The following is a 21,935-nucleotide window of genomic DNA, read 5'->3' as shown; positions in this document are numbered from 1 at the left end:
TTTCACCTGCGATTAAGGCTCTCAGTAAATGATTCTGTTCTGAACTACTGTGGACAACCTAGAAGTGATCTTGAGGGCCTAGGCAGGCAGACCCCGTGCGCTTAGGAGCAGAAATGGTGCATGATCTTCCCCAAGAGCCCCTGAGGTCAAGGCGTTGGAGTAGTGGCTACACTAAGATGATTCCCAAGGTGATGTGCCATTTTAATGTAACCTCTGTCCCACTAGGTGTCTGCTTACCCCATTGCACCCCTGTGCCCTGTTAGCAAGTGGGACAGGAGCTACTCAACATTTACTGTAACAGAACTACAAGATCTTCTATTTTTTCACACCAACATTTCACAACCAAACAAAGACAAACAGAAGATGCCGGCGTTCAGCAGGAGCTCCTGGAGCCTCAAAGCTTGCACGTCCACATGCAAGAACCCTGATCGCAGCGTGGAGTTTCGCAAGGCTCTGGGCCATTTTCTGCTCTTCAGCTTTCCGTTTGAAGCTTACAGAGACTCTGTTTCAGGTCAAAAGGCTAGAATTGGAGAAGCAGGGATTATATTATATCTTTCTGTAATTCATCCTCCAGTAGTGACTATAGGTCTTTTAGGATTTTTCTTACATTTTCTAGTTCCAGGTTCTAACAAACTGAAACAAGATTAGAAAGGTGCACTTGAAGGATAAACAAGATTTCCAGGGCGAGCCGGCAAGATGGCCGACTGAACGGACGTGCCGTGAGGAGCTCCGTGAAAACTTCCTGTTTCTATTGATTTCTTCCATACACCGTGCCACATACTAAGAGAAAGGCGAGGTTGAGAGGAGTGGACCTTACCTCCACGCCGAAGGATCGGGACTTTCTTGGCGGCAGTGCCACAGCAGATGCCGGGAGAGCCGGTCGCTGAGGGAAGAACAGCCGAGCGTGCGCTCTCCCCCTCTGACCCCGGAAACATCGCTGAGCCCCGGACGTCCAGGCAGGCCGGCACCACCACGTCCTGAAGGAGAACGAGGAAGTTGGGAGGCCGTAGCCCCGACGGGTGGAACCCGAGGAAGGGGAGAGGCGGCCCTGCAGAGGATAACAACGTTGGAACAAACCACCGCAGAGCTCAGGGCTGAGATCCAGCCTACTATGAGGAGTGAAGGAGAGAGGCTGGATTCAGCTGAAATGGGAGGAGCCATAGGCTGGCACTTCACTGGAAATAGGAGGTGAGAGGAAAGCAATGCCTCATGGTGAGAATATAACTTTAGTCACTATATGGACGGCTTTACAGTCGCTAGAGAAATCTATAAATTGCTTTAACTGGAGTTGTACAAGAGACAAAAAATCAAGTTACTATAAATGCTAAAGAGGTTGAAGTTCAAAATAGGAAAATAGCAGAAATGGAAAGTCAGTTAAAAGAGATGGAAAAAGTTCAAAATACTATCTTACAAGGGGAAAAAAATCACCAACAGAAGGCTTGAAAATATAGAGAACAGTTTGAGAGCTCACAATTTGCGTTTTATGAATTTTCCTGTAATTGAAAATAATTCCCCGTTGGAACTTTTGAAATCATATGTGACACAGGTATTAAAACTGCCTAAAATACAGCACCAGTAATAACTAAAGTGTATTACTTGCCATATGCTGAGGAACCAGCGGTACCATTGGACATTTCTGCCTTTCTAGAGACCTTGCAATAATTAGTTATTTCAAGAAGGAGACCCTTATTAATCTCTTTTGCCTATCTAATGGATAAAAATATTGTGTTTAGGTATTTTTTCAGGAATAGACAGGTTTTGTTTCATGGTTATAAAGTCTGGTGCTAACCCAATTTAATTAAAGCTACCCAGGGTAGAAGGAAAATGCTCTTATCAATGAGAGCTGAGGCCTTGCAGAAAGGAGCAGTATTTCAGTTACGTTTTCCCTGCCAGCAGCAAGAGTGGGTGTCTCATGAGCCGTCTCACTTGGGAGCATTCTTGGATTCTCACCCGTAAAGCTTTCCCAAGGATGGTCTGGTTTGAAGTAATTGGTGTGCGCTCTGCTCAAAAGGCCTATTTTCCTGAGATTCTTTTGTTTACTGGGATTAGCTGATGCTCCATTTCTCCGGCTCTCCCTTTATATTTCCTTTATTTTATACATATGTAGATTTGTTTTTCCTTGATTGCTTATAATTGATAACTAATACGTACTTTATTGCATACTACATTTCATAACAAGGGCTGTCGGGAGCTGCCATAATCCAATCCTCCTGCCAAAAGGAATCATTTTCAGCTCCTCTGAGGGTCTACCTCTCACATCTCAAATTTCATCAAAATCAACTCCAGACAGAAAGCCAGGACCCAACCTACTCAGAAAGCCCTCTTATCTTCCTTTGGTAAAGGACACCTAAAAACCAATAAGAAGTGAGCTTCAGAGGGGAACAAATGCAAAACATTCTGCAATGTAGCACAATGTAAGCTGTGCAGGCCTTATATAATCACAGGACCCTATGGCTAAGCATATGGGAAAGGCATTTAGAATACAGGGGCACATCCACACACATAATCCAGTGCAAACAATGTGATGAGGGATGCTACATCAGTAGAAGAAACATTCACAGCCATAAAGAAGGCTGCGTGCTACATGTGGCCACCAGCCATTATCTACCTAACACAAGCCCTTTGAACTCTCTGCATCACCTCACTCACTCCCCTCCCCCCTTCCTTCTCCTGAGCTGCAATGACCTCTGCAGACCTCGTCAGTCCTAGCTGACTCTACTGTTTAAACCCAGTGCAACTGCGCTGCTTCTCCACTGACCCAATGGGGGAAAAAAGCTCTCAGCACGGGTCACAGATAAGGATTCCCCACAACCTGTTTGTCGACTCTTATTCTGATGGAAGCAACATGGAAACCCCAGAGTCACAAAATCCCTGAAGTCCCCTCAGACACCAGCTGAAATTGTTTTTATAGTATCCGAGGGAGCACACAGAGCAGAAAGCAAGCCTGGTCTGCGAGGCACGCCGTTCATCCAGCCCAATCCATTCTTTTCCAGAGCGCTGCAGGCAAGTTCTCCTCACCGGGAGCAGGACAAATATTTTTTTTTTTTTGCTACCAAAAGGGAAAAGAAAGCAGCTTCCAAAAGAGACCTTCACCGAACTATCACAATTCACCACCAAGCCCAGCGCTGCGGTTCCCTTACAAGTGATCACGATGAGAAGCGATGACTGGCGGGCCCAGCCCAACCCTCCGCCTCCGCAGGGACTGGGGATCACAAACACTACAGGGGTCTCAGGATCGAAGGGCACTAGGGAAGCAGCTGCTAGGGGGATCGCCCCCCCGTGACTAAAGAAACGGAGCTCACGGGGTCTCCCCAAACAGCAAGGCCTTGGAGCGGAGCAGATGTTACGGGACCTTCCTCTGCGTTAAGTGTGTGGACGGAAAGAGAGATTGTGAGGTCTCTCTGCTGCGTGCTTTGTAAGGCTTCACTCGCCCTCTTGCTCTGGGAGCATGAATATAATTCCGCGAGGACCATGAACAGCGCGCGCCGCGCAGAAGCGCCACGTGTGAGCACCTGATGCCACACACAGAGCTTTAAGCAAGATTCGGAGACCTCTGCCTGATTTGCAATGCAGGATGAGCAGAAAAGCTCGCCCCCTCCCTGGCTTCAGGACCCGGAACGCCAGGACAGTGTGGCGGGAACATTTCCGGGCCTCCGTCGCCCCCGTACAGCTCTGTGCGCTCCCTGTTTCTTTATCTTCCTAGGCAGCCACATCCTCCTGCCTCAGCACAGGCTGCTTACAGCAGGGAAGCCCCAGGCCTGACAGGTAGATATCTGAGCTGAAACCTCCTTCCAGGACTTGCCTATGTGAGATGGGCTTTCTGCCCATAGCTTCTTTTATTACCCTCAGATTTGCAAACTTGGCTGAAACGGCTGTGCTACTTTCATTATTTATGTCCCTGGAAAGGTGCAGAGGCCACTTGTTTCTGGAAATCACTGCGCCGAATGCTTTATGTCTAACAATTCTGGGTGCCTTCATGCCCACCCTTCTCAGCGTAAGAAATCAATCCTTTTCTGCCTGGAGTTCAGGGTCACTTCAGGGGTTAGAAGCACGAATGTTGCAGAAGCGAGCTCTAACCCCCCCATAGTCGCTTCCCTCTGCTTCGGGGCACTTCAGGTATTATTTCTGAGTGGGAAGCAATCCCTTGTGCATGGTACCCCACAGTTACAGGGAAGAACGGCAGACGAGCACGACATGGCAGCATCAGTCCCATGGATCTCAGTACTGTAGGGCGCAGCTTGTTAGCAAGAGCTTGTCCTGCTGCAATGAGTTGATCTTCACAACCGACTCACTGAGACTCCCTAGGAAGAGCTCACCTTATCCTTATCCCCCCACCCCCATTCATTTCTTTCTAGGACTTTTCAGCTTGGAGAAGAGACGGCTGAGGGGGGATATGATAGAGGTGTTTAAAATCATGAGAGGTCTAGAACGGGTAGATGTTAATCGGTTATTTACTCTTTCGGATAGTAGAAGGACTAGGGGGCACTCCATGAAGTTAGCATGGGGCACATTTAAGACTAATCGGAGAAAGTTCTTTTTTACTCAGCGCACAATTAAACTCTGGAATCTGTTACCGGAGGATGTGGTTAGTGCAGTTAGTGTAGCTGTGTTTAAAAAAGGATTGGATAAGTTCTTGGAGGAGAAGTCCATTACCTGCTATTAAGTTCACTTAGAGAATAGCCACTGCCATTAGCAATGGTTACATGGAATAGACTTAGTTTTTGGGTAATTGCCAGGTTCTTATGGCCTGGATTGGCCACTGTTGGAAACAGGATGCTGGGCTTGATGGACCCTTGGTCTGACCCAGTATGGCATTTTCTTATGTTCTTATGCTTCTAGATCTGTTTAAAGATGCCTTAGGTTTAATTGTGCAGAGGATGTGAAGCCTATTTTGTAGTGCAACTGACTAAGTTAGGGTCCTGCCCTTGCTCATATACTTTTCTATGGACAGAGCCCTGGGTTTTGTAGCTTACTCCATCAAAGCCACACCTGTCCTCTTATTCTGATTAGAGTGTGAGCTCCGTCTCTCATGTCTGGCAGTGCTAGAGAAGTAACAGCAGTACACACCCAGCACCTCTCCCTTTCTAAGCCTAATAACCTGAACATCCAGCATCCTGGGGAGTTATACTTTTATTTACATAAATGACAAACTTACAGGTTTCTTTATTTATATGCCGCCTATGCATAGGCCCTAGCCAGCTAACAAAAGAAAACACACATAATGACATCAAAGACAAATAATGTAACGAGGCAGTGATAAAAACGATAACAATTTAGCGCAGTCAAGATGGCGGCATGCTAGCAGCGATCGGGCTGCTCTCTACAAGGTTCCTCTAATTTTTTATTCTGTGGTCGTGGATATGCCTCCCAAAAGGAAAGTGAAAGTTAAGGTGTTTCCAGCGTGCCAAACCTCAATACACAGCAATCTATCCTGAGAGCGGAAGAGGAGCCTCCGTCTCATCTGGGGAGGTGTCTCTCAGCCCCCTCGCAGAGCGCTGCGGAGACAGCGCTTGCAGCTAAGGGGCCAGCGACCGCGGAGCCTGGGAGCGAGACATCGGCGTCGATGCAGGAGAGGACAGACCCTGCAGCCTTTCTAGGTATGCCTCAAGCTGTCGCTACCGACCGTGCTGGCTCTGGACTCCCTATGGGGACTGGTGGCACAACGAGGGTCTGCTGTTCAAAACTGCTCAACTCAAATCTCTGCAACTGCAGAAAAAATGGAGACTTTAGCACAAGAACATAACTCCCAGCTAGAAGATCATAGAAATCGGATTCAAGGCTTGGGAGATGGATTAAAAAAAGGGCAGGAAGTTCAATCTACTATAATTCAAGAGCAGCTGTCCTTGAATAGGAAAATCGTCTGAGGCGTTTGAATCTCAGGCTACTGAATTTCCCTAAAGTGATTGCTGAGCAGCCTAGAACTACATTAAGGAAGTACCTGACTGAGGTCTTGAGGATCTCCTTGGAAAAGCTTCCATCTTCTAGTAGAATATCTCCCTTATCGGCGCTCTGCAGGGAGGGTGGAACAGCATCAGCGTGATATGGGGAACCTGACGGCGTTTCTGGAGTCCTCCACCACCCACATATTGGAAAGAGCTATCCTATTAGTTTATGAGCAGGACCTTAGTCTAGTTATGCGCAGTTACTTTCCCTGGGCATTTTGTTCAGATCTTTCCAGACCTAGCTGGATCCACTCAGGAGAGGAGGAAAGGCTTCCCAGCTCTGCGTCAGGAGCCACTTTTCAACTAAAGTTTCCTTGTAAGTGTATTTTGAAATGAAATAATGATCTTTATATATATTTTGCCCCTGAGCAGCTTAACTTGTTTCTAGATTCAGGTAAAAGGCTGCTCCTAGCCCCATTACTCAGGAATAAATAATGGGCAGATAGCATGCCATACACGTTCTTTGTCATTTTTTATTTCTTTTCTGTTTAGCTCCTCAAGTGTTCCTCTCCCCTGTCTTTAAATATTTGTGGTCTGTTATATAATGATTATTTCCCAGTATGGAAGTATTATCAGCTTAAGTTTGTTTCTTTTTTTCTGAACAAAGTTGTAATGCTTTGTAATCATTGAGAAAATCAATAAAAAAATAAAATAAAATAAATCCTAACACAATTTAAAACATGCCAGCAATTAGAAACATAAAATGGTAGAAGAGTCTCTCAGTAATAATCACATCACATCCAGTGATCATTTGTCACAGTCTAAGTCCTGTTGATTGCTATTAGTCCTATGCAGTTTGCCAGACAAACCCAGGGTGGTCCACCTGCCAGGCAGACCTGCTAGACTCCCTAATTTCTGGGATAGTACCCTTTTCCTTCTTACTCTCTAGTACCAGCCTGGATCCCCCATGGCCTGCTTCTGCTGTCTCTCTGCTTATCCCATGAGGACTTGAAGTCTGTTACTGTTTTAGCCTCCATCCATGAAAACATATTTCCTGATGTTGCTCCCGAGTCTATCCCCCTAAAAGCCTCCTATCATGACCCCGTCCATTGAAAAAGGCTCACTTCCTGTGCATCACTCACATGAATGTCTCGCCCCCTGCATCATTCTGGCTGCTCTTCTCTGGACCATCTTTACTCTATCTATACCCTTCCAGAGGTGCGGCAATGCTCCAGGTCAGCTCTCACCACTGGTACAATGGAAGAGTCACTTCCTTTTTTTCTCCTATGCATCTCTCTGGCTCTGCTCACCACCTTGAAATCGATTCCCATGAATCAGCAGGACATCAGCTTTTACAGCCCCATCATGTACTGCTCTCTTGGATGTCTGCATTTCAAAGGCATCAGCTCTGCATCTTTTTTGTACTGAAACTTAACTGCCAAAGAGTTGAACTTTCCTGAAGCTTCTCACTCTAATCCCGAGGTACAGAAACAGCCCTGAGACGCTCCACTCATCAGCTCTCTCTCCTCCATTTACCAGCACACTCTTTCTCTACTCCTCAATCAGTTTCTAATCCAGCCCAAAACCTTAGTTCTCAACTGCTGAGTTTATTTATGGATTTTATCAAAGTTTCTGCTGACGTCCGGCGTCCTACTCCTGAGTTCATTCTCTAGTCATCCAGTCAAAGAGATCCATCAGGTTTCTCCGACATGGCCTCCCTCTCATAAAACCACACTGGTTCAGATCTCCCAATACACTCAAATCAAGACGCTGAACTATCCTTTCCTTCCGAAAAGTCTCCAGGAATTCTCCTACTACCAAAGTCAGACTAACCTTTTCCCTATTGCCACTTTTAAAAACAGGGATAACATCCTACCTTCTCTCCAGTCCCATGGCTTTGGACACTTTCAGCTTTTCATCTCCCCCCCCCCCCCCAGCGCACACAGCCTTGCTGGCAATCAGCAGGCGGTCAGGGAGGATTTGTTTAACATGTCTGCCTTTTCCTTCTCCCGCTCTTCTCTCAGTTTGCAATTCCATCTCGGGCCTTCCTCCTTTCACCCACACATCTGAAAACGTCTCGCCACCTTGGCTATCTTTTCTTTCACTTGCGCCTTTGCCATCCTACTTCCCCCGCCTCTTTCCGCTTCACCAGATGATCCTCCCTATGGTCGTCTTTAGGTTTTAATGCTACAGTCTGTGTTCTTACCTTTTCAGCCACCTCTTTCCTCTTACTTTTGTTTAACATAAAGAGTTGTTGCTCTTTCCATAGCTCCTTCGAGCTTAGCCCACTGGTCCTCCACTTCTCCTTTATCCTCCCACGTGCCAGCACCTTTCTAAGGCTCTTCCACGAAGTTGCTGGTTTTGAAATGCAGTCCTTTGGCTTCGATGTGACTCGTCTCTGCTTTGGCTGTTACATCGACTCATACTGTTTGATGATGACCAGCATTCAGGTAGCTACAGCCAGGACATCAGAAATGTACCAGATCTAGCACTGCCCCCTCCCGTCTGAGTCCCATTACCATTTAGCTTAGGAAAGTGACTTGAAGGGGGTCTGGATCTTAGGGATTCTCCAATTCACATCCACCAGATTAACATCTCCCACCAATACCTTCAGTCCTACTTTTGGATGTCTTTGACCTGTGTTTCCTCTCCCTACCCGTCCTGAACAAACGTTAGTCTGCTATGTCCATATCTCACACCGAACCAAGTCTCCACGATAATATCTAAGCTTGCCCTCCTGGAACTGTACTGCCCATACTATAAGCGTGTGTGCTCACAGCTTTCCTGCTATTTACCCTCGCCTTGACTAAACTCTGCATAGCAGCAGACCTGGTCCCCCTTGTGGCTCAAAGGCAGCCATTTGAGGTCCTCACTTTTGTGGTTTTCTCCAGTAACTTAATTTGTTGTTTGGGGACGACTGCCCAAATAAACCACCTTCCATCCACCATCTCCCTAAAGCAGAGAACTGAGAGCCAGGGAAGCCAGGATTCAAATCCTGCTTCTCCCTTTCATGGTCCCACCTTGTGCAAGTCACTTCACCCTCCATTGGCCCAGCTACAAACTTACTGCCTGGTTCACTAAGGCTTTTCTCCCACTCTGTGTCTATGGGAAAATACCTTGAGGAATCAGGCCCATAGATAGTATTTTTATTATTTTTATTTAAAAGTTTTTCTATACCGTCATTAAGTTATTTACCATCATAACGGTTTACAATAGGGCTCGTATAACAAAGAATAGATCGTAGTTTACAGAAAGGGTGCCAATAGGATCCGGTAACAAATAAACATTAAGTACGATATGGTTTATGACATGGAATTTTCATTGATGGAATTCTCATGGGAGATTTCGGATTATTGATTACAATTATCTGAGGGGTAAAAAATAATTTCCAGGTAGTATCTGGAGATTATGTGCTGGGTGCTCTATTCCTGCTTTTCCTTATTTAGTAAGCCTATTGGGGTAAGAAATACCTGCTGTACCTGATTTGTAACTCACCGTGAGCTAGGATTTGGAAAGGTGAGTACTTAAATCCAAATCCTCTCCTCTAGTTTAAACTCCTATTAATGTGTGATCTGAATCTCTCACTCAAGATCCAGGCCGGTCCTACAGTAGAGCTCCAATATATTTAACAAGCCGTTAAGCCCGTTAAAACGGGCTACATCCCTCTGTCTCTCACCTCCCCCCTCATTCTCTCTCCCCTCCACCCCCTACCTCCCTCCCTCTCACCCACTCCTCCCACTCAGTCCCTCCCTCCCACTCAGTCTCACTCCCTCCCTCCCCCCTCTCTCCCTCCCTCTCACTCTCCCTCAGTCCCACTCCCTCCCTCCCTCAGTCCCACTCCTTCCGTCCCACTCCCTCCCTCCCACTCCCTCTCTCCCTCTCACTCAGTCCCACTCCCTCTCTCTCCTCCCCTCTCACTCAGTCCCTCACTCTCTCTCCTCCCTCGCTGCCACCGCCGTTAAAAAGGGCTACATCCCTCTGTCTCTCACCTCCCCCTCATTCTCTCTCCCCTCCACCCCCTACCTCCCACCCACTCCTCCCTCTCCTCTCACTCAGTCTCACTCCCTCCCCCCCTCTCTCCCTCCCTCTCACTCTCCCTCAGTCCCACTCCCTCCCCCTCTCCCTCAGTCCCACTCCCTCCCCCTCTCCCTCAGTCCCACTCCCTCCCTCTGTCCCACTCCCTCCCCCCTCCCTCTATGTCCCACTCTTCCTCAGTCCCACTCCCTCTCTATCTCCCTCCCCCCTCACTCAGTCCCCCCTCTCCCTCCGTCCCACTCACTCCCTCCCACTCACTCAGTCCCACTCCCTCTCTCCCTCTCACTCAGTCCCACTCCCTCTCTCTCCTCCCCTCTCACTCAGTCCCTCCCTCTCTGTCAGTCCCTCCTTCTCTCTCTCCTCCCTCGCTGCCGCCGCCGCCGCTGCCACCGAACGCCACCGCCACCCAACGCCGTCGCCGCTGGACGCCGCCACCGCCGCTACCACCCAACGCCGCCGCCGCTGGACGCCGCCGCCGCTACCACCGGACGCCGCCACCACCCAACGCCGCCGCCGCTGGATGCCGCCATGCCGCTGCCACCCGCCGCCGCTACCACCGGACGCCGCCACCCAACGCCGCCGCCGCTGCCACTGGACGCCGCCACCCAACGCCGCCGCCGCTACCACCGGACGCCGCCACCCAACGCCGCCACCCAACGCCGCTGCCGCTGCCACTGGACGCCGCCATTGTTTTTTCTTTTTTTCTGACGCTGGCTCAGAGCGACGTGCTCGCCCGCACATGCGCGGTAGAGCTGGTCTCTACTGCGCATTTGCGGGCCGTCGGTCACAGGCCATTTATAAGGTAGATTATTTAATCTTAATAAACCACATTTTTTTAAATAATCAAAGCAGTTCACAATAAAAGATATTCATTAGAAATACAAATCAAAATACCAGCATACAAGAAAACACTACATAAAACTACTAAAACAGAGTGGGGAAACAGTAGGTTTGCATGCTTTGTGATTTCTTGTTTTGCTCTGTTACTGTTTTCTCCAGAGAACTCATTTCCGCTGTGCTGGCCTGCAAGTGACCTTTGATCTTGGCACCATAGTTCAAACAGAGGCTTGGGGTGCTGGCTTGACTCAGAATGAGGCTTGGACAGCATACATTTCCCAGCATCCCTGAGGAAGCTGTAAGACTGTAACATGTGGCCGTGCCATTGGTCAGAAAGCTATAACTAGACAGGAGACAATTGGTCAGAGCTTGTACTTTGTGCTCTGATTGGCCCTTCAGCCAGAGAACTAGCCCTGAGGGTTCCGGGACTCTCTTGTGTCAGCGGGAAGTACAGAGGGAGCAGAGCTCTCTGCTGAGACCCTGACCCTGCTCCAACTCCAGTGAAGCACATTTCCTGAAGCTCCCCAGGCACCATTGAGTAGTGAAAAGTTACTTTGCAGACAACTTTTCATAGTTAACCCTTCTTATTTTATCTGCTGCTGGTTGCACATTAAATCTTTTTCCATTCACTATTCCCACTTTTTGTTCATAAACTCTTCAGTTTGTTAGCTCTGCCATCTTGGACTGATAAATGATCCCAGTATTTTCTGCATTTGCCCTGTGGGTGCATTTCTAGGAACTGTGTGACCCCTACGTCGTGTGGGGTCTCAGTGTCCCTAGAAACCACTGGAAGATAGCTTGCAGGTGGGGTACTTGCCCAGAGGCAGGTGGGAGTTTACCAGTGTAGGGCTACAGCTAGGACCCAGCGAGCATCCACAGATTTTAATCCTAAGTGGGCACTAGAGGTGGGGCTAAGGTATTACATGCCACTCAGCATAACATCATAAAATAATAAAAGGTAAAACTGAAAGCCCCAGTTTGATACCAGGTCATACAGATTCATTTTCCTCATAAGATTATTTAAACCACCATGCTTTTACATTCTTCTTGAATTTCATAAATCTGGACTCCAGGTGAAGCTCCAATGGCAAAGCATTCCAGATCAACGGTGCTTGCTAAGAAAAAGCTGCTCAGCTCCAATCTGATCTCAAATGGGGAGGGAATCCGGAGTCATTTTTCCTTACTAGAATGCAAAGATGTAGACTGGGTGTATGGAACTAAAAGATGTGATAAATATGCAGGAACACCCCTAAGTAGCACTTTAAAGAAAGGCAAATGAGTCTCAGACCACTCTTACACTTCCAAGATTACCGATCAGTACTCCAAGCAATCATTTTCTCTAAAATCGATTATTGCAATTCTCTGCTAATCGGCCTTCCAGCTAACACCCTTAAACCCCTTCAAATGTTGCAAAACGCATCTGCTAGGATACTGACTAAGACCAACAAGAGAGACCATATTACCCCCCATCTTAAGAAACCTACATTGGCTCCCAATCAAGTACAAAATCCTATACAAAACACTAACGATCATTCACAGAACCATCCACAAGCTCACTCCACTGGAACTCAACATTCCACTTCAACCACATCTACCAACCAGACTGACGAGAACAGCATACAAAAACTCTCCTAACAACATACATCAAAACCTCTCTAAGCAAACGAGCCATGTCAGTAGCAGGTCCAGCACAATGGAACTCACTACCGCCAGAACTCCGTTCAGAACATTGCCCAATCAACTTTAAAAAGAGACTAAAAACCTGGCTATTTGAGCAAGCGTTCTAAGTACGACAACAACATACATCAACACCATCACACCAGCCATCATTCTAAATTAAGACTATCCAATCATGCCACCCTTACAATTTAGTAACCCTTCTCTACATCAGCTTACCCCAAAGTTTTATGTCTCTCATATTAAATATATGTGCCTAATAATATAAATATGCGGGGTTTTTTGTGTTTTTTTCCCCCTTATTATGTTCCAAGTTTTTCCCCATGTATTCTGATCCAAGTTTTATGCCCTGTTCTATGTAACTGCATTCTCACATGCCTGTTTTTCAGTTACAATGTAAACAGAGACGATATGTAAAATTTTACATGAATCCCGGTATTAAAAAAATGTCAAATAAATAAATAAATAAATTTAATCGGAGATAAAACAGGAGAAACATGGTCATGCCTCAACCCACAAATTAGCCATTTATTTATTTATTTAGCATTTTTATATACCGAAATTCTTGTAGCAAAGCTACAAATCAATTCGGTTTATATTTTAACATTAACAGGCATGTAAGAATGCAGTTACATAGAACAAGGAGAATTAAACTGGGATCAACAGGCGAGGTATCACCATAAACAAAAAGTATGATATTTTTTTTGTGAAACAAGCTCAACAATAGCTAAACATGCCACAGTGTTTTGAATGAAGAAAACATGAAATAATCTAGTTTACATAAACCAAGGTTTAAGATTTTGTGCCATACACTGAAGTTGCCAATACAACACAGACCTTTCTAGCTCTTCCCATGAACCGTTACTATCTCAGAAAATGCTGCGCCAGCTGCCTAAGCTTGATCTCCTCCTATATTACACCCCTTTTAAAGCTCAGTCGTTGGTTCCCTTCTTTCTGCTCCAGTAAAACTAACAGTCTGCTTGGTAGCATTTCACCTAGCTAGGTGTTCTTTACAGTACAAGTACCAGAGGAGCGCCTTCCATGCCTCATGATTTGTATAATCTTTCAACAATGACTACACAGGGAATTTCATGTACCGAAAGTTACCCATGTAAGTTTAAAAGAGCAGGAACAACAGAAAGCAAAATGATAGTCCCTATCGCGTACATGATCAGACCAAAAGAACATTAGTCATAGTGAGTCTGTGAGAAGTCCCGGGTCTTCAGCTGGTGGCTAACAGTAAAGGGCTGCATGGTTACCTGAGGTTACAGAGAGTGCAACGGGACGTAGCCTGGGGGCTTCACTTCCTGGACGATGAGTCACGTCACCCCAGTGTCATGTGTGGGTGAGTACGGCAAAGCTCAAGCAAGTTACCTGTTTCTGCTCACATGCACTTTGGACCAGAGGATTCACTTTTCAATTCCTGCCCGATGCACAGGTTTATAAGTCCAAGGATCCAAAAAGCAAATTAGCATACAATGCCATTCATTTTAATCCCTGCCAAGAGGGACAGTGCTATGGGCACACCATAACCACACAATACTGGCAGGAGTAAAGAGAAGCCCCACTTACCTTGCACAGAAAGCTCTCCAGGAAAGATTTCTTATCAAACACCTCGGTTTCTAGGCGGCCTGTAGGAGCAATGTAAGAGGATGGAGATTGAGAATCCTACTGCATAACATCTGGGGTAAGAGTGTCCGCCTGGCATGCAGCAGATACAGTCACAGCTGGGCCTCAGCGTGCAACAAGAGATACTGAACAGCAAACTAAGCAGAGCAAAGCAGCCCTCACTACCAGAGAGATTTCACAGCACTACTCTATCAGGAAATCCAGAAGAGGGCCTTTAGCAATGGCCCTGGCAGCAGAGAGATGTTTCCCAACACATTAGACAAGCAGTACAACAATTTCCCTTTGTTCGATACCTTTCCCCTGTACAGTCTGCCTCCCAACTTCATCTTGGCTACTGAACACAGCCAGTTTCTAGAGCAGGGGCTGGGGGAGGGAAGCAGAGGATGGATGTGATGGCAGAAGAAAGTTCACAGGTGGATCCAAAACCAGTGGGTTATGCACCTCTACCAGCAGATGGAGACAGAGCAAAGATGACATCACAGTATATAGACCCCTGCAGTGACGACAGCCCGTCAGTATTCTCTACAAACTAGAAAAAAAGCCATTCCAGCACTCAGTAAACAGGAAAACACTGAGCACAGACAAAGAGTGTAATTACAGTAATCTAGGGACTGGAATGACACTTACCAGTACTGCCATGCAGGAGGACCACAATACAACCAGTCAGCAGCCAAGGGTGGGAGTTGGATTCACCTGTCTGTACTAGAGAAAAGGAAATTATCAGATAAGAAGTAATTTATCCTTTCTTAGCGTACAGACAGGTGCATCCAAAACCAGTGGGATGTACCAAAGCTACTCCCAAACAGGGCGGGAGGGCACGTGCAAAGGCTGTGTCCTCCCAGGCCTATACATCCAGGCAATAATGAGGACCATGTCACAGCTCGGCAAATGTCGATGAAAGACAACAATCTAACTTCTGCCTACCACTGCCCGAGCCCTAGTGGAATGAGCCCTAACATGACTAGGCAATGGCTGTTCAGCATCCACGAACACAGCTGTGACCACTTCCTTAATCCAGCCTGCGACACCGGCTCACCCTGTTTACTCCCACCAAGGAGAATAAACAGCCGGTCCATCTTTCTGAGAGGTTCAGAAACCTCAAAGTACCTCAAGATATGTCTTTTTACATCCAAGGGCCGTAACAGGCGAAATTCCTCCGCATCTCTAGCCCTGTTCAGAGATGGCAGGGAAATAGACTGATTCAACTGAAAATATGAGACAACTTTTGGCAAAAAGGAAGGAACAGAATGAAGCTGTATCACCCCTGGAGTCAGCCATAGAAACAGCTCCCAGCATGACAAGGCCTGTAGTTCAGACACTCGACGCGCAGAACAAATTGCTACAAGAAACACTGTTTTTAAGGTCAGTAACCTCAGGGAAAGGTTACACATTGATCAAAAAGTAGGACCCGTCAAAAAAATCCAAAACTAGATTAAGACTCCACAAGGGCACCTGTAACCGCAAGGGATGACGAAGATGCTTCACTCCTTTCAAGAAATGGGCCACATCTGGATGAGCCGACAAGAGCCCACCATTCACCTTACCTTGGAAACAGGCAAGAGCCTCCACCTATACCTTAAAGGAATTAAGGGCCAACCCTTTACTCAATCCATCCTGCAAAAACTCCAAAATGAGTGGAATCTTAACCGAATGAGAAAGAATCCCTTTGATCTTCACACCAAGTCTCAAACACTTGCCAACCCACACATAGGCTAAGGAAGTGCAGAACTTTGTCGCTTGTAGCAAGGTGGCAATCACCGCGGCAGAATATCCATGCTTCAGGAACCGAGCCCTCTCAAGGGCCATACCGAAGACAAAATTGATTCAGATCTTCGTGAAAGACAGGCCCCTGACATAGCAGATTCATGTGTGCAAGAGGGGAGAGTCCATCAGAAGCTTTTGCAGATCTGCATACCACAGTCTCTTGGGCCAATCTGGTGCCACCAGAAGCACTATCCTCCTGAAATTCTCGATCCTCTAAACCATTCTGCCAAACATGGACCATGTTGCCCCTTCTGGCCATTCCTGCACAACAGCATCGATGCCCAAGGATTTTGGATCTCTCCTGCGACTGAAGAATCGAGGAACCTTCGCATTGTAAGAAGTTGCCAGCAGGACCAGAAATGGAAGGCTCCAGCAATCCACTATTAGCTGAAACGCTTGCTTGACAACTCCCATTTTCCTCAATCTAGACTGTCTGCTGAGAAAATCTGCTCTTACATTGTCTTTTCCGGCAATGTGTGAGGCTGCGATCTCCTGAAGATACACTTCTGCCCATTCCAAAAGTTGTTCTATTTCCTGCCACACTTGCTGGCTCTTGGTTTCTCCCTGCTGACTGAGGTAAGCCATGGGTTGTTGCATTGTCTGACATTATCTGGAACGTTCGGCCCTGCAATCTGTCACAGAACCGCAAGCATGCCAATCTGACCGCACAGGCTTCCAACTGATTGTTGCTCCAGATAGAGTCTTCTGCACTCCAGTGCCTTTGCGCTGGCAGCTCTTGACAGTGAGCTCCCCAGCCCTGGAGGCTCACATCTGTCATGAATATAGCCAGTTCGGTGAACTTAAGGAAACCTCCTTTCCGAGATGATCTGCTTTTAACCACCACTGCAGTTGAAAGCAGACTTCCATTGGTAGGTGGAGCCGAATCAAGTAGACTTGAGACTGTGGGCTCCAATGAGACAACAGAGCAGATGCATATGCGCCGTCACCCAGGGTACCACCTTCCAGGGTTGTCACCATCAACCCAAGCACCTGAAGATAGGACCACACCATCGGGTGTATCGAGTTTGTCAATAAAAGCACCTGCGCCATCACCTTCTGAATTACGGACCTCTGGCAGGAACACTCTTCCCTGTTGAACTGAACACAGAGCTACTCCAATGATTGAGATGGCTGAAGATTGCTCTTGACCAGGTTCATGATCCAATCTAGCTCCTGCAACAAGGAGATCACCTTACGTGAAACCCAGAGGCTCTCTTCCAGACTCTTGGCCCGAATCAGCCAGTTGTCCAAGTACGGGTGTACCAGGACCCCATCTTTTCTCAAATCCACTGCCACTACCACCATAACCCTGGAAAAAGTTCTGGGCACAGTGGCCAAACCAAAAAGCAGCACTCGAAACTGATGACATCCCAAAACCACGAACAGCAGAAATCGTTGATGCTCTAATCAGATGAGAATATGTAGTTATGCCTCAGAGAGATCCAGAGATGTCAGAAACTCCCCCCAACTATAATGCCATTATCACAGACTGCAGGGTTTCCATGCGAAAATGAGTCATACGCAAATGACGGTTGACTCCTTTGAGATCCAGGATGGAACGAAAAGAGCCCTCCTTCTTGGGCACCACAAAATAAATGGAAAATAGTCCATATTTACTTGAGACATGGGCACTGGGACCACAGCCCACAGGCTGAGGAGTCTTGACCACGTAAACCTCCACTGCCTGTCTTTTCTGTGGAGAGCTGCAGGAAGACACCATGAACACATCCCAAGGGACAGTGTGAAACTCCAGCATTTCCATCCCTTATCACCTCCAGCGCCCACTGGTCTGTTGTGATCTCGACCCACATCCAATTAAAAAAAAAAAAAAAAGATAGATGACTTCCTATCTACACATCCCAGTGGTGGGTCAACACACCTTCATTGGGTGGCTCTGGGTTCTCCACTACCTGAGGCCTGCACCTCGTCTGGGCTGCCTGGGATAAAAGGGCTGAGATCTACCCAAAGGTCAAGTCCTCTAAAAAGTCGCTCCTCTGTAGAGTCAAAAGTGTCTGAATCCTCTAGCATGACCTCTCGTGCTGAAGGATCGCGGTTCCTGTTTCTTATCCTCTGGTAAACGAGTAACCGGGGACTCACCCCACTTAGTGGCCATTTTCTCCTGCTCACTCCCAAATAAGATTGAGTCTTTAAAGGGCAACTTTGTATGGTTAGACTTCAAGGTTGTATCAGCCGACCAATTTCTCAGCCATAGCTGATGCCTAGCTGCTATTACTTAAGCCATCCCTCTAGCCGAAGTGCGGACTAAATCGCAGCCCGCATCTGTCAAAAAGGTGGCTGCTGGTTCCATCATTGCCCTGGAATTTACACCAAATTCATCCATTTCATGAGTGAGCAATAAACAAGAGCGAGCCACTAGGAAACAACAGAAAGCTATCTGCAAATTCATCGCCATTGCTTAAGGATAGCCTCAATTCTCCTATCCTGAGCATCCTTCAAGGTCACTCCCCCTTCTACAGGAATAGTTGTCCGCTTGGTAAGAGCACTCAGAAATGCATCCACCTTCAAAAAATGTAATAGCTCTCTTGCAGCTGAATCCAAGGAGTACAGCCCTTCCAAGACTCGTCCCCCTTTAAAATTAGCTTCTAGGGCATCCCATTCAAGATCAATTAATTCTTGAATGGCCTTCATAATAGGGAAGAAGCATGAGGCTTTACGCAAGGAAATCAAAATAGGATCTTTCTTTGGCTCAGACATGGATTCAACCCCAGGTATTCCCAGCATCTTCAATGTCTGAGAAATCAGGGCTGGAAACTCATCTCTATGAAAGAACCTCAACATAGTTCTATACGGCTCTAATCCCGGAGGAATTTCCCCATCCTCTAGGGAGTAAGGATCGGTCTCATCATCCGTATCATCTGGGACCCTATCGGGGAGGCCAGTTCCAGGCATACCCCAACGCTTACCCGCAGTACCAGACATGCGGGATTTCACCACTGGCGATCCTGAGTTGTTAAGATTGTCTGAGGCTGGAGACTACGCCAGAAGGAAGGAGTGCAGTCCTTGAAAAAATTCTACCCAAGAAAAGGCAGAAGGATCCATGCCAAAACCAGGGGGCAACTGATTTGCGATAACTGAACTACCGTCCCCTGCTCAGGAACCAGTTAGGAGCGCTCCAAAATCAGGCGACCATGCAAACAGCTCTTTGTCCATTCCTACATCAGGCTGGGAAGAATCAGGCTTAACAAAGTTGGAAAGAGATAATTCTTCTTGAGCCTCCAAACAGCGCTGACACAAATTTGAGGGAATACCAGGTTGAGATGCCCAAATATAACAAGCAACACATAGGGCAAGGCGCTTAGGTTTCTTCCCTATGGGCACAATAGTCTGCCAAGATGCCTGATAACACTGCACCTGTGTAAGTGCCCAACCTGAGCTCCCTCAAGATGCTCAGACAATGCATGCAAAAAAGGCAAGTGCACAAAAAATGCGTGCATGCACAAATGGGCTCCCTAGTAGGCGCTCCTATGTGCCTAACCAAACACACAACAGGCCACACAGTTGGGCACACTAGCACAATCTGACGGAACTGAAGAGGGCAGTCTGCGGCGCACAAGAAATGTGCGAACACGCCACCACGGTCTTCCACGCAGTGAACCAGCAGAGCCTTGAAGCGGGGACCAACCGCAAGGGCTGCTCAATCTGCTAGGCTGGTGCCATCCCCCAAACTGCTGGATCATGTGCCGAGCACAGAGACCCAGGGGGTGGGGGAGGAAGGAATCTCTACTCAACTCCCCCCTTCTCTTTGTTCCTTTTTTTTTTTTTTTTAATACCCTTTACCCTTTATTTTAAAACATTTGTTACCTGCCTTCCTACGTTCACTGTGGGGTACAATAAAACATATATAATAAGTTGCATATAAATGAGTCAGAAAGAAAATCACTGAAACTTAAAACAAAAATAAAATAAAATCACATAAAAATACAAAATTACAAAAAGTGGATAAAACAGATTCTCCTGTGAGGATAAGTGAGCCAAGGGAGGCCTGGGATAATTATGCCTTTTCCTCCTGATTGGGGAAGGCTTTCTTAAATAAGTATTGGGTCGTTACAGTAAAATCGCGGGAGAGCGGGCGAGCACCCAGGCCACTCTCCTGTGCGCGCGATTCAGTATTTTATTTTAATTAGGGCCAGCGGTAAAAAGAGGCACTAGGGACACTAGCGCGTCCCTAGTGCCTCTTTTTGACGGAAGCGGCGGCTGTCAGCGGGTTTGACAGCCGACGCTCAATTTTGCCAGCATCTGTTCTCGAGCCCGCTGACAGCCACGGGTTCGGAAACGGGACGCCGGCAAAATTGAGCGTCCGGTTTTCGAGCCGCCAGCCGCGGGCCCATTTTAAATTTTTTTTTTTTTTTACTTTTTTAAACTTTCGGGATCTCCGACTTAATATCGCCGTGATATTAAGTCGGAGGGTGCACAGAAAAGCCTACCTTTGGGTAGGCGCTAATTTCTGAAAGCAAAATGTACGGCTTGGCTGCACATTTTGTTTTCTGAATCGCGTGGGAATACCTAATAGCGCCCGCAACATGCATTTGCATGTTGCGGGCGCTATTAGGTTTGGGGGGGGGTTGGACGTGCGTTTTGGACGCGCTATTACCCCTTACTGAATAAAGGGTAAAGCTAGAGCGTCCAAGACGCGCGTCCAAATGCCGGCGAGCGCACAGTACTGTATCGGCCTGTATGTTTTTAAGGCTTTTCTGAAGGAGGATTTTTCCCTGAGGTTCATTTGAAAGGGAATTCCATAGGAGGGGGACCCTTTACTTGAGCTCAGCCCGTCCCGGCTGAGCATAAGGTCGGTCTCCAGCTGCAGGGGGAGAGGGCCTAGACCTTCACTGCCATGCTCGGTATCCTGCACCCCCGCCTGCCTTTCAGCTGTTTTTACAGCTAAGTCCACACCTGCTGAAAAGCTGTCTCCCGAACCGAGGCACTCAATGTGAGGGATGGAAATCACCTCAGGAATCCTCAGCTGAAGAAGGGACCATATGTATCACCACAGGAGAGCAGGGCAAGTTACATATCCTCTTCTTTTCTCCTTCAAAACTTTAATGCAATCCCCAGTAGGGAGATGCCCATTCACCGTCTGCTGGAGATGGAGAATACTGGCGGGCTGTTGTCACTGCAGGCTTATATATACTGTGATGCCAGCTTCATCTACTGGTAGAGGTTTGGATTCACCTGTCTGTTCGCTAACAAATAAGCATTTTTTCCACAGACACAAAATGGGAGAAAACATTTAGTAAATGACCCTTTAAGTTTGTACTTGAGGCAATGGAGTGACTTGCCCAAGGTCACAAGGAGCAGCAGAGGGATTTGAACCCTGGTTTGCAGTTTGCTGCTCTAATCACTAGGCCACGCCTCCACTCCATTTAAGCAGGCTTTAAAATCCAATTTGCTAGACAAGTGTTTGAGCTTGAATAATAAAGCAGCAGAGAGAAATTAAGGACTAGTAATTGGTCATACTAGTTTTCATCAATGCTATTGCATTCTTTTGTATTGAGTTGTATTTGTTTTATTGATCTTATATTTATGAATTAATGTTTTATTGAATTTTATCTTTTCTTTTTGTAATTTGAACTTAACTGGAGGCAACTGGGTAATGCATTTTTAAAAATAATCTCGTCCTGGTTTTACTCCCATTGAATGCAGGGATTTTCAAAAATCAGAACAAGTCCCTGCATGTAATGGGATAAATCGAGGACTGGATCAGGCTGTCCTGAAAGAACGGAGCCAGCTGGTACATCTCTGTCCAAACGACACACATGGCTAACGCACACTTTTGAAACTATCACCTGCAGAAGAAGCCCAGCAAAACCCTGACACCTCATTAAAACTAAGGCAATGGCTACTTTCTCACTGACTGCCCCAAATCCTACCTTCCCAGATTTAACCAGAGTGCCAATAAATGGCCGGCTCTGCTAGGAACCACCTTCAGGAGTGCAGCAATGTAAAATTCAGCCAACAGAGGGAAAGTTAAAGGATTTGTATGGGGTTCAAGTCTATAACCTGCACTCTTGTGGAGGTTATAGACTTGATAAATTATAGTCTTAGACATTTAAGTTAGAGGTCTGTTTTAGTGTTCATCTCCAGAATGAATAT

General features: G+C 46.9%; 1 protein-coding gene across 1 annotated transcript in view; it reads right to left on the bottom strand.

Annotated features, from left to right (window-relative positions):
* NHEJ1 (non-homologous end joining factor 1) overlaps positions 1-21,935 on the bottom strand; it is a 421,432-nt gene that overhangs the window by 373,899 nt on the left and 25,598 nt on the right. The window contains exon 5 of the mRNA XM_029605026.1: positions 14,004-14,062. Coding sequence (XP_029460886.1) covers positions 14,004-14,062 — 59 coding nt within the window. The remainder of the gene's footprint in view (positions 1-14,003; positions 14,063-21,935) is intronic.

This window comes from Rhinatrema bivittatum, chromosome 6 (genome assembly GCF_901001135.1).
Source record: "Rhinatrema bivittatum chromosome 6, aRhiBiv1.1, whole genome shotgun sequence".
NCBI lineage: Eukaryota > Metazoa > Chordata > Amphibia > Gymnophiona > Rhinatrematidae > Rhinatrema > Rhinatrema bivittatum.
The sequence above is the reverse complement of the archived record's forward strand: the minus strand, read 5'-3'. Positions and strand labels throughout refer to the sequence as shown.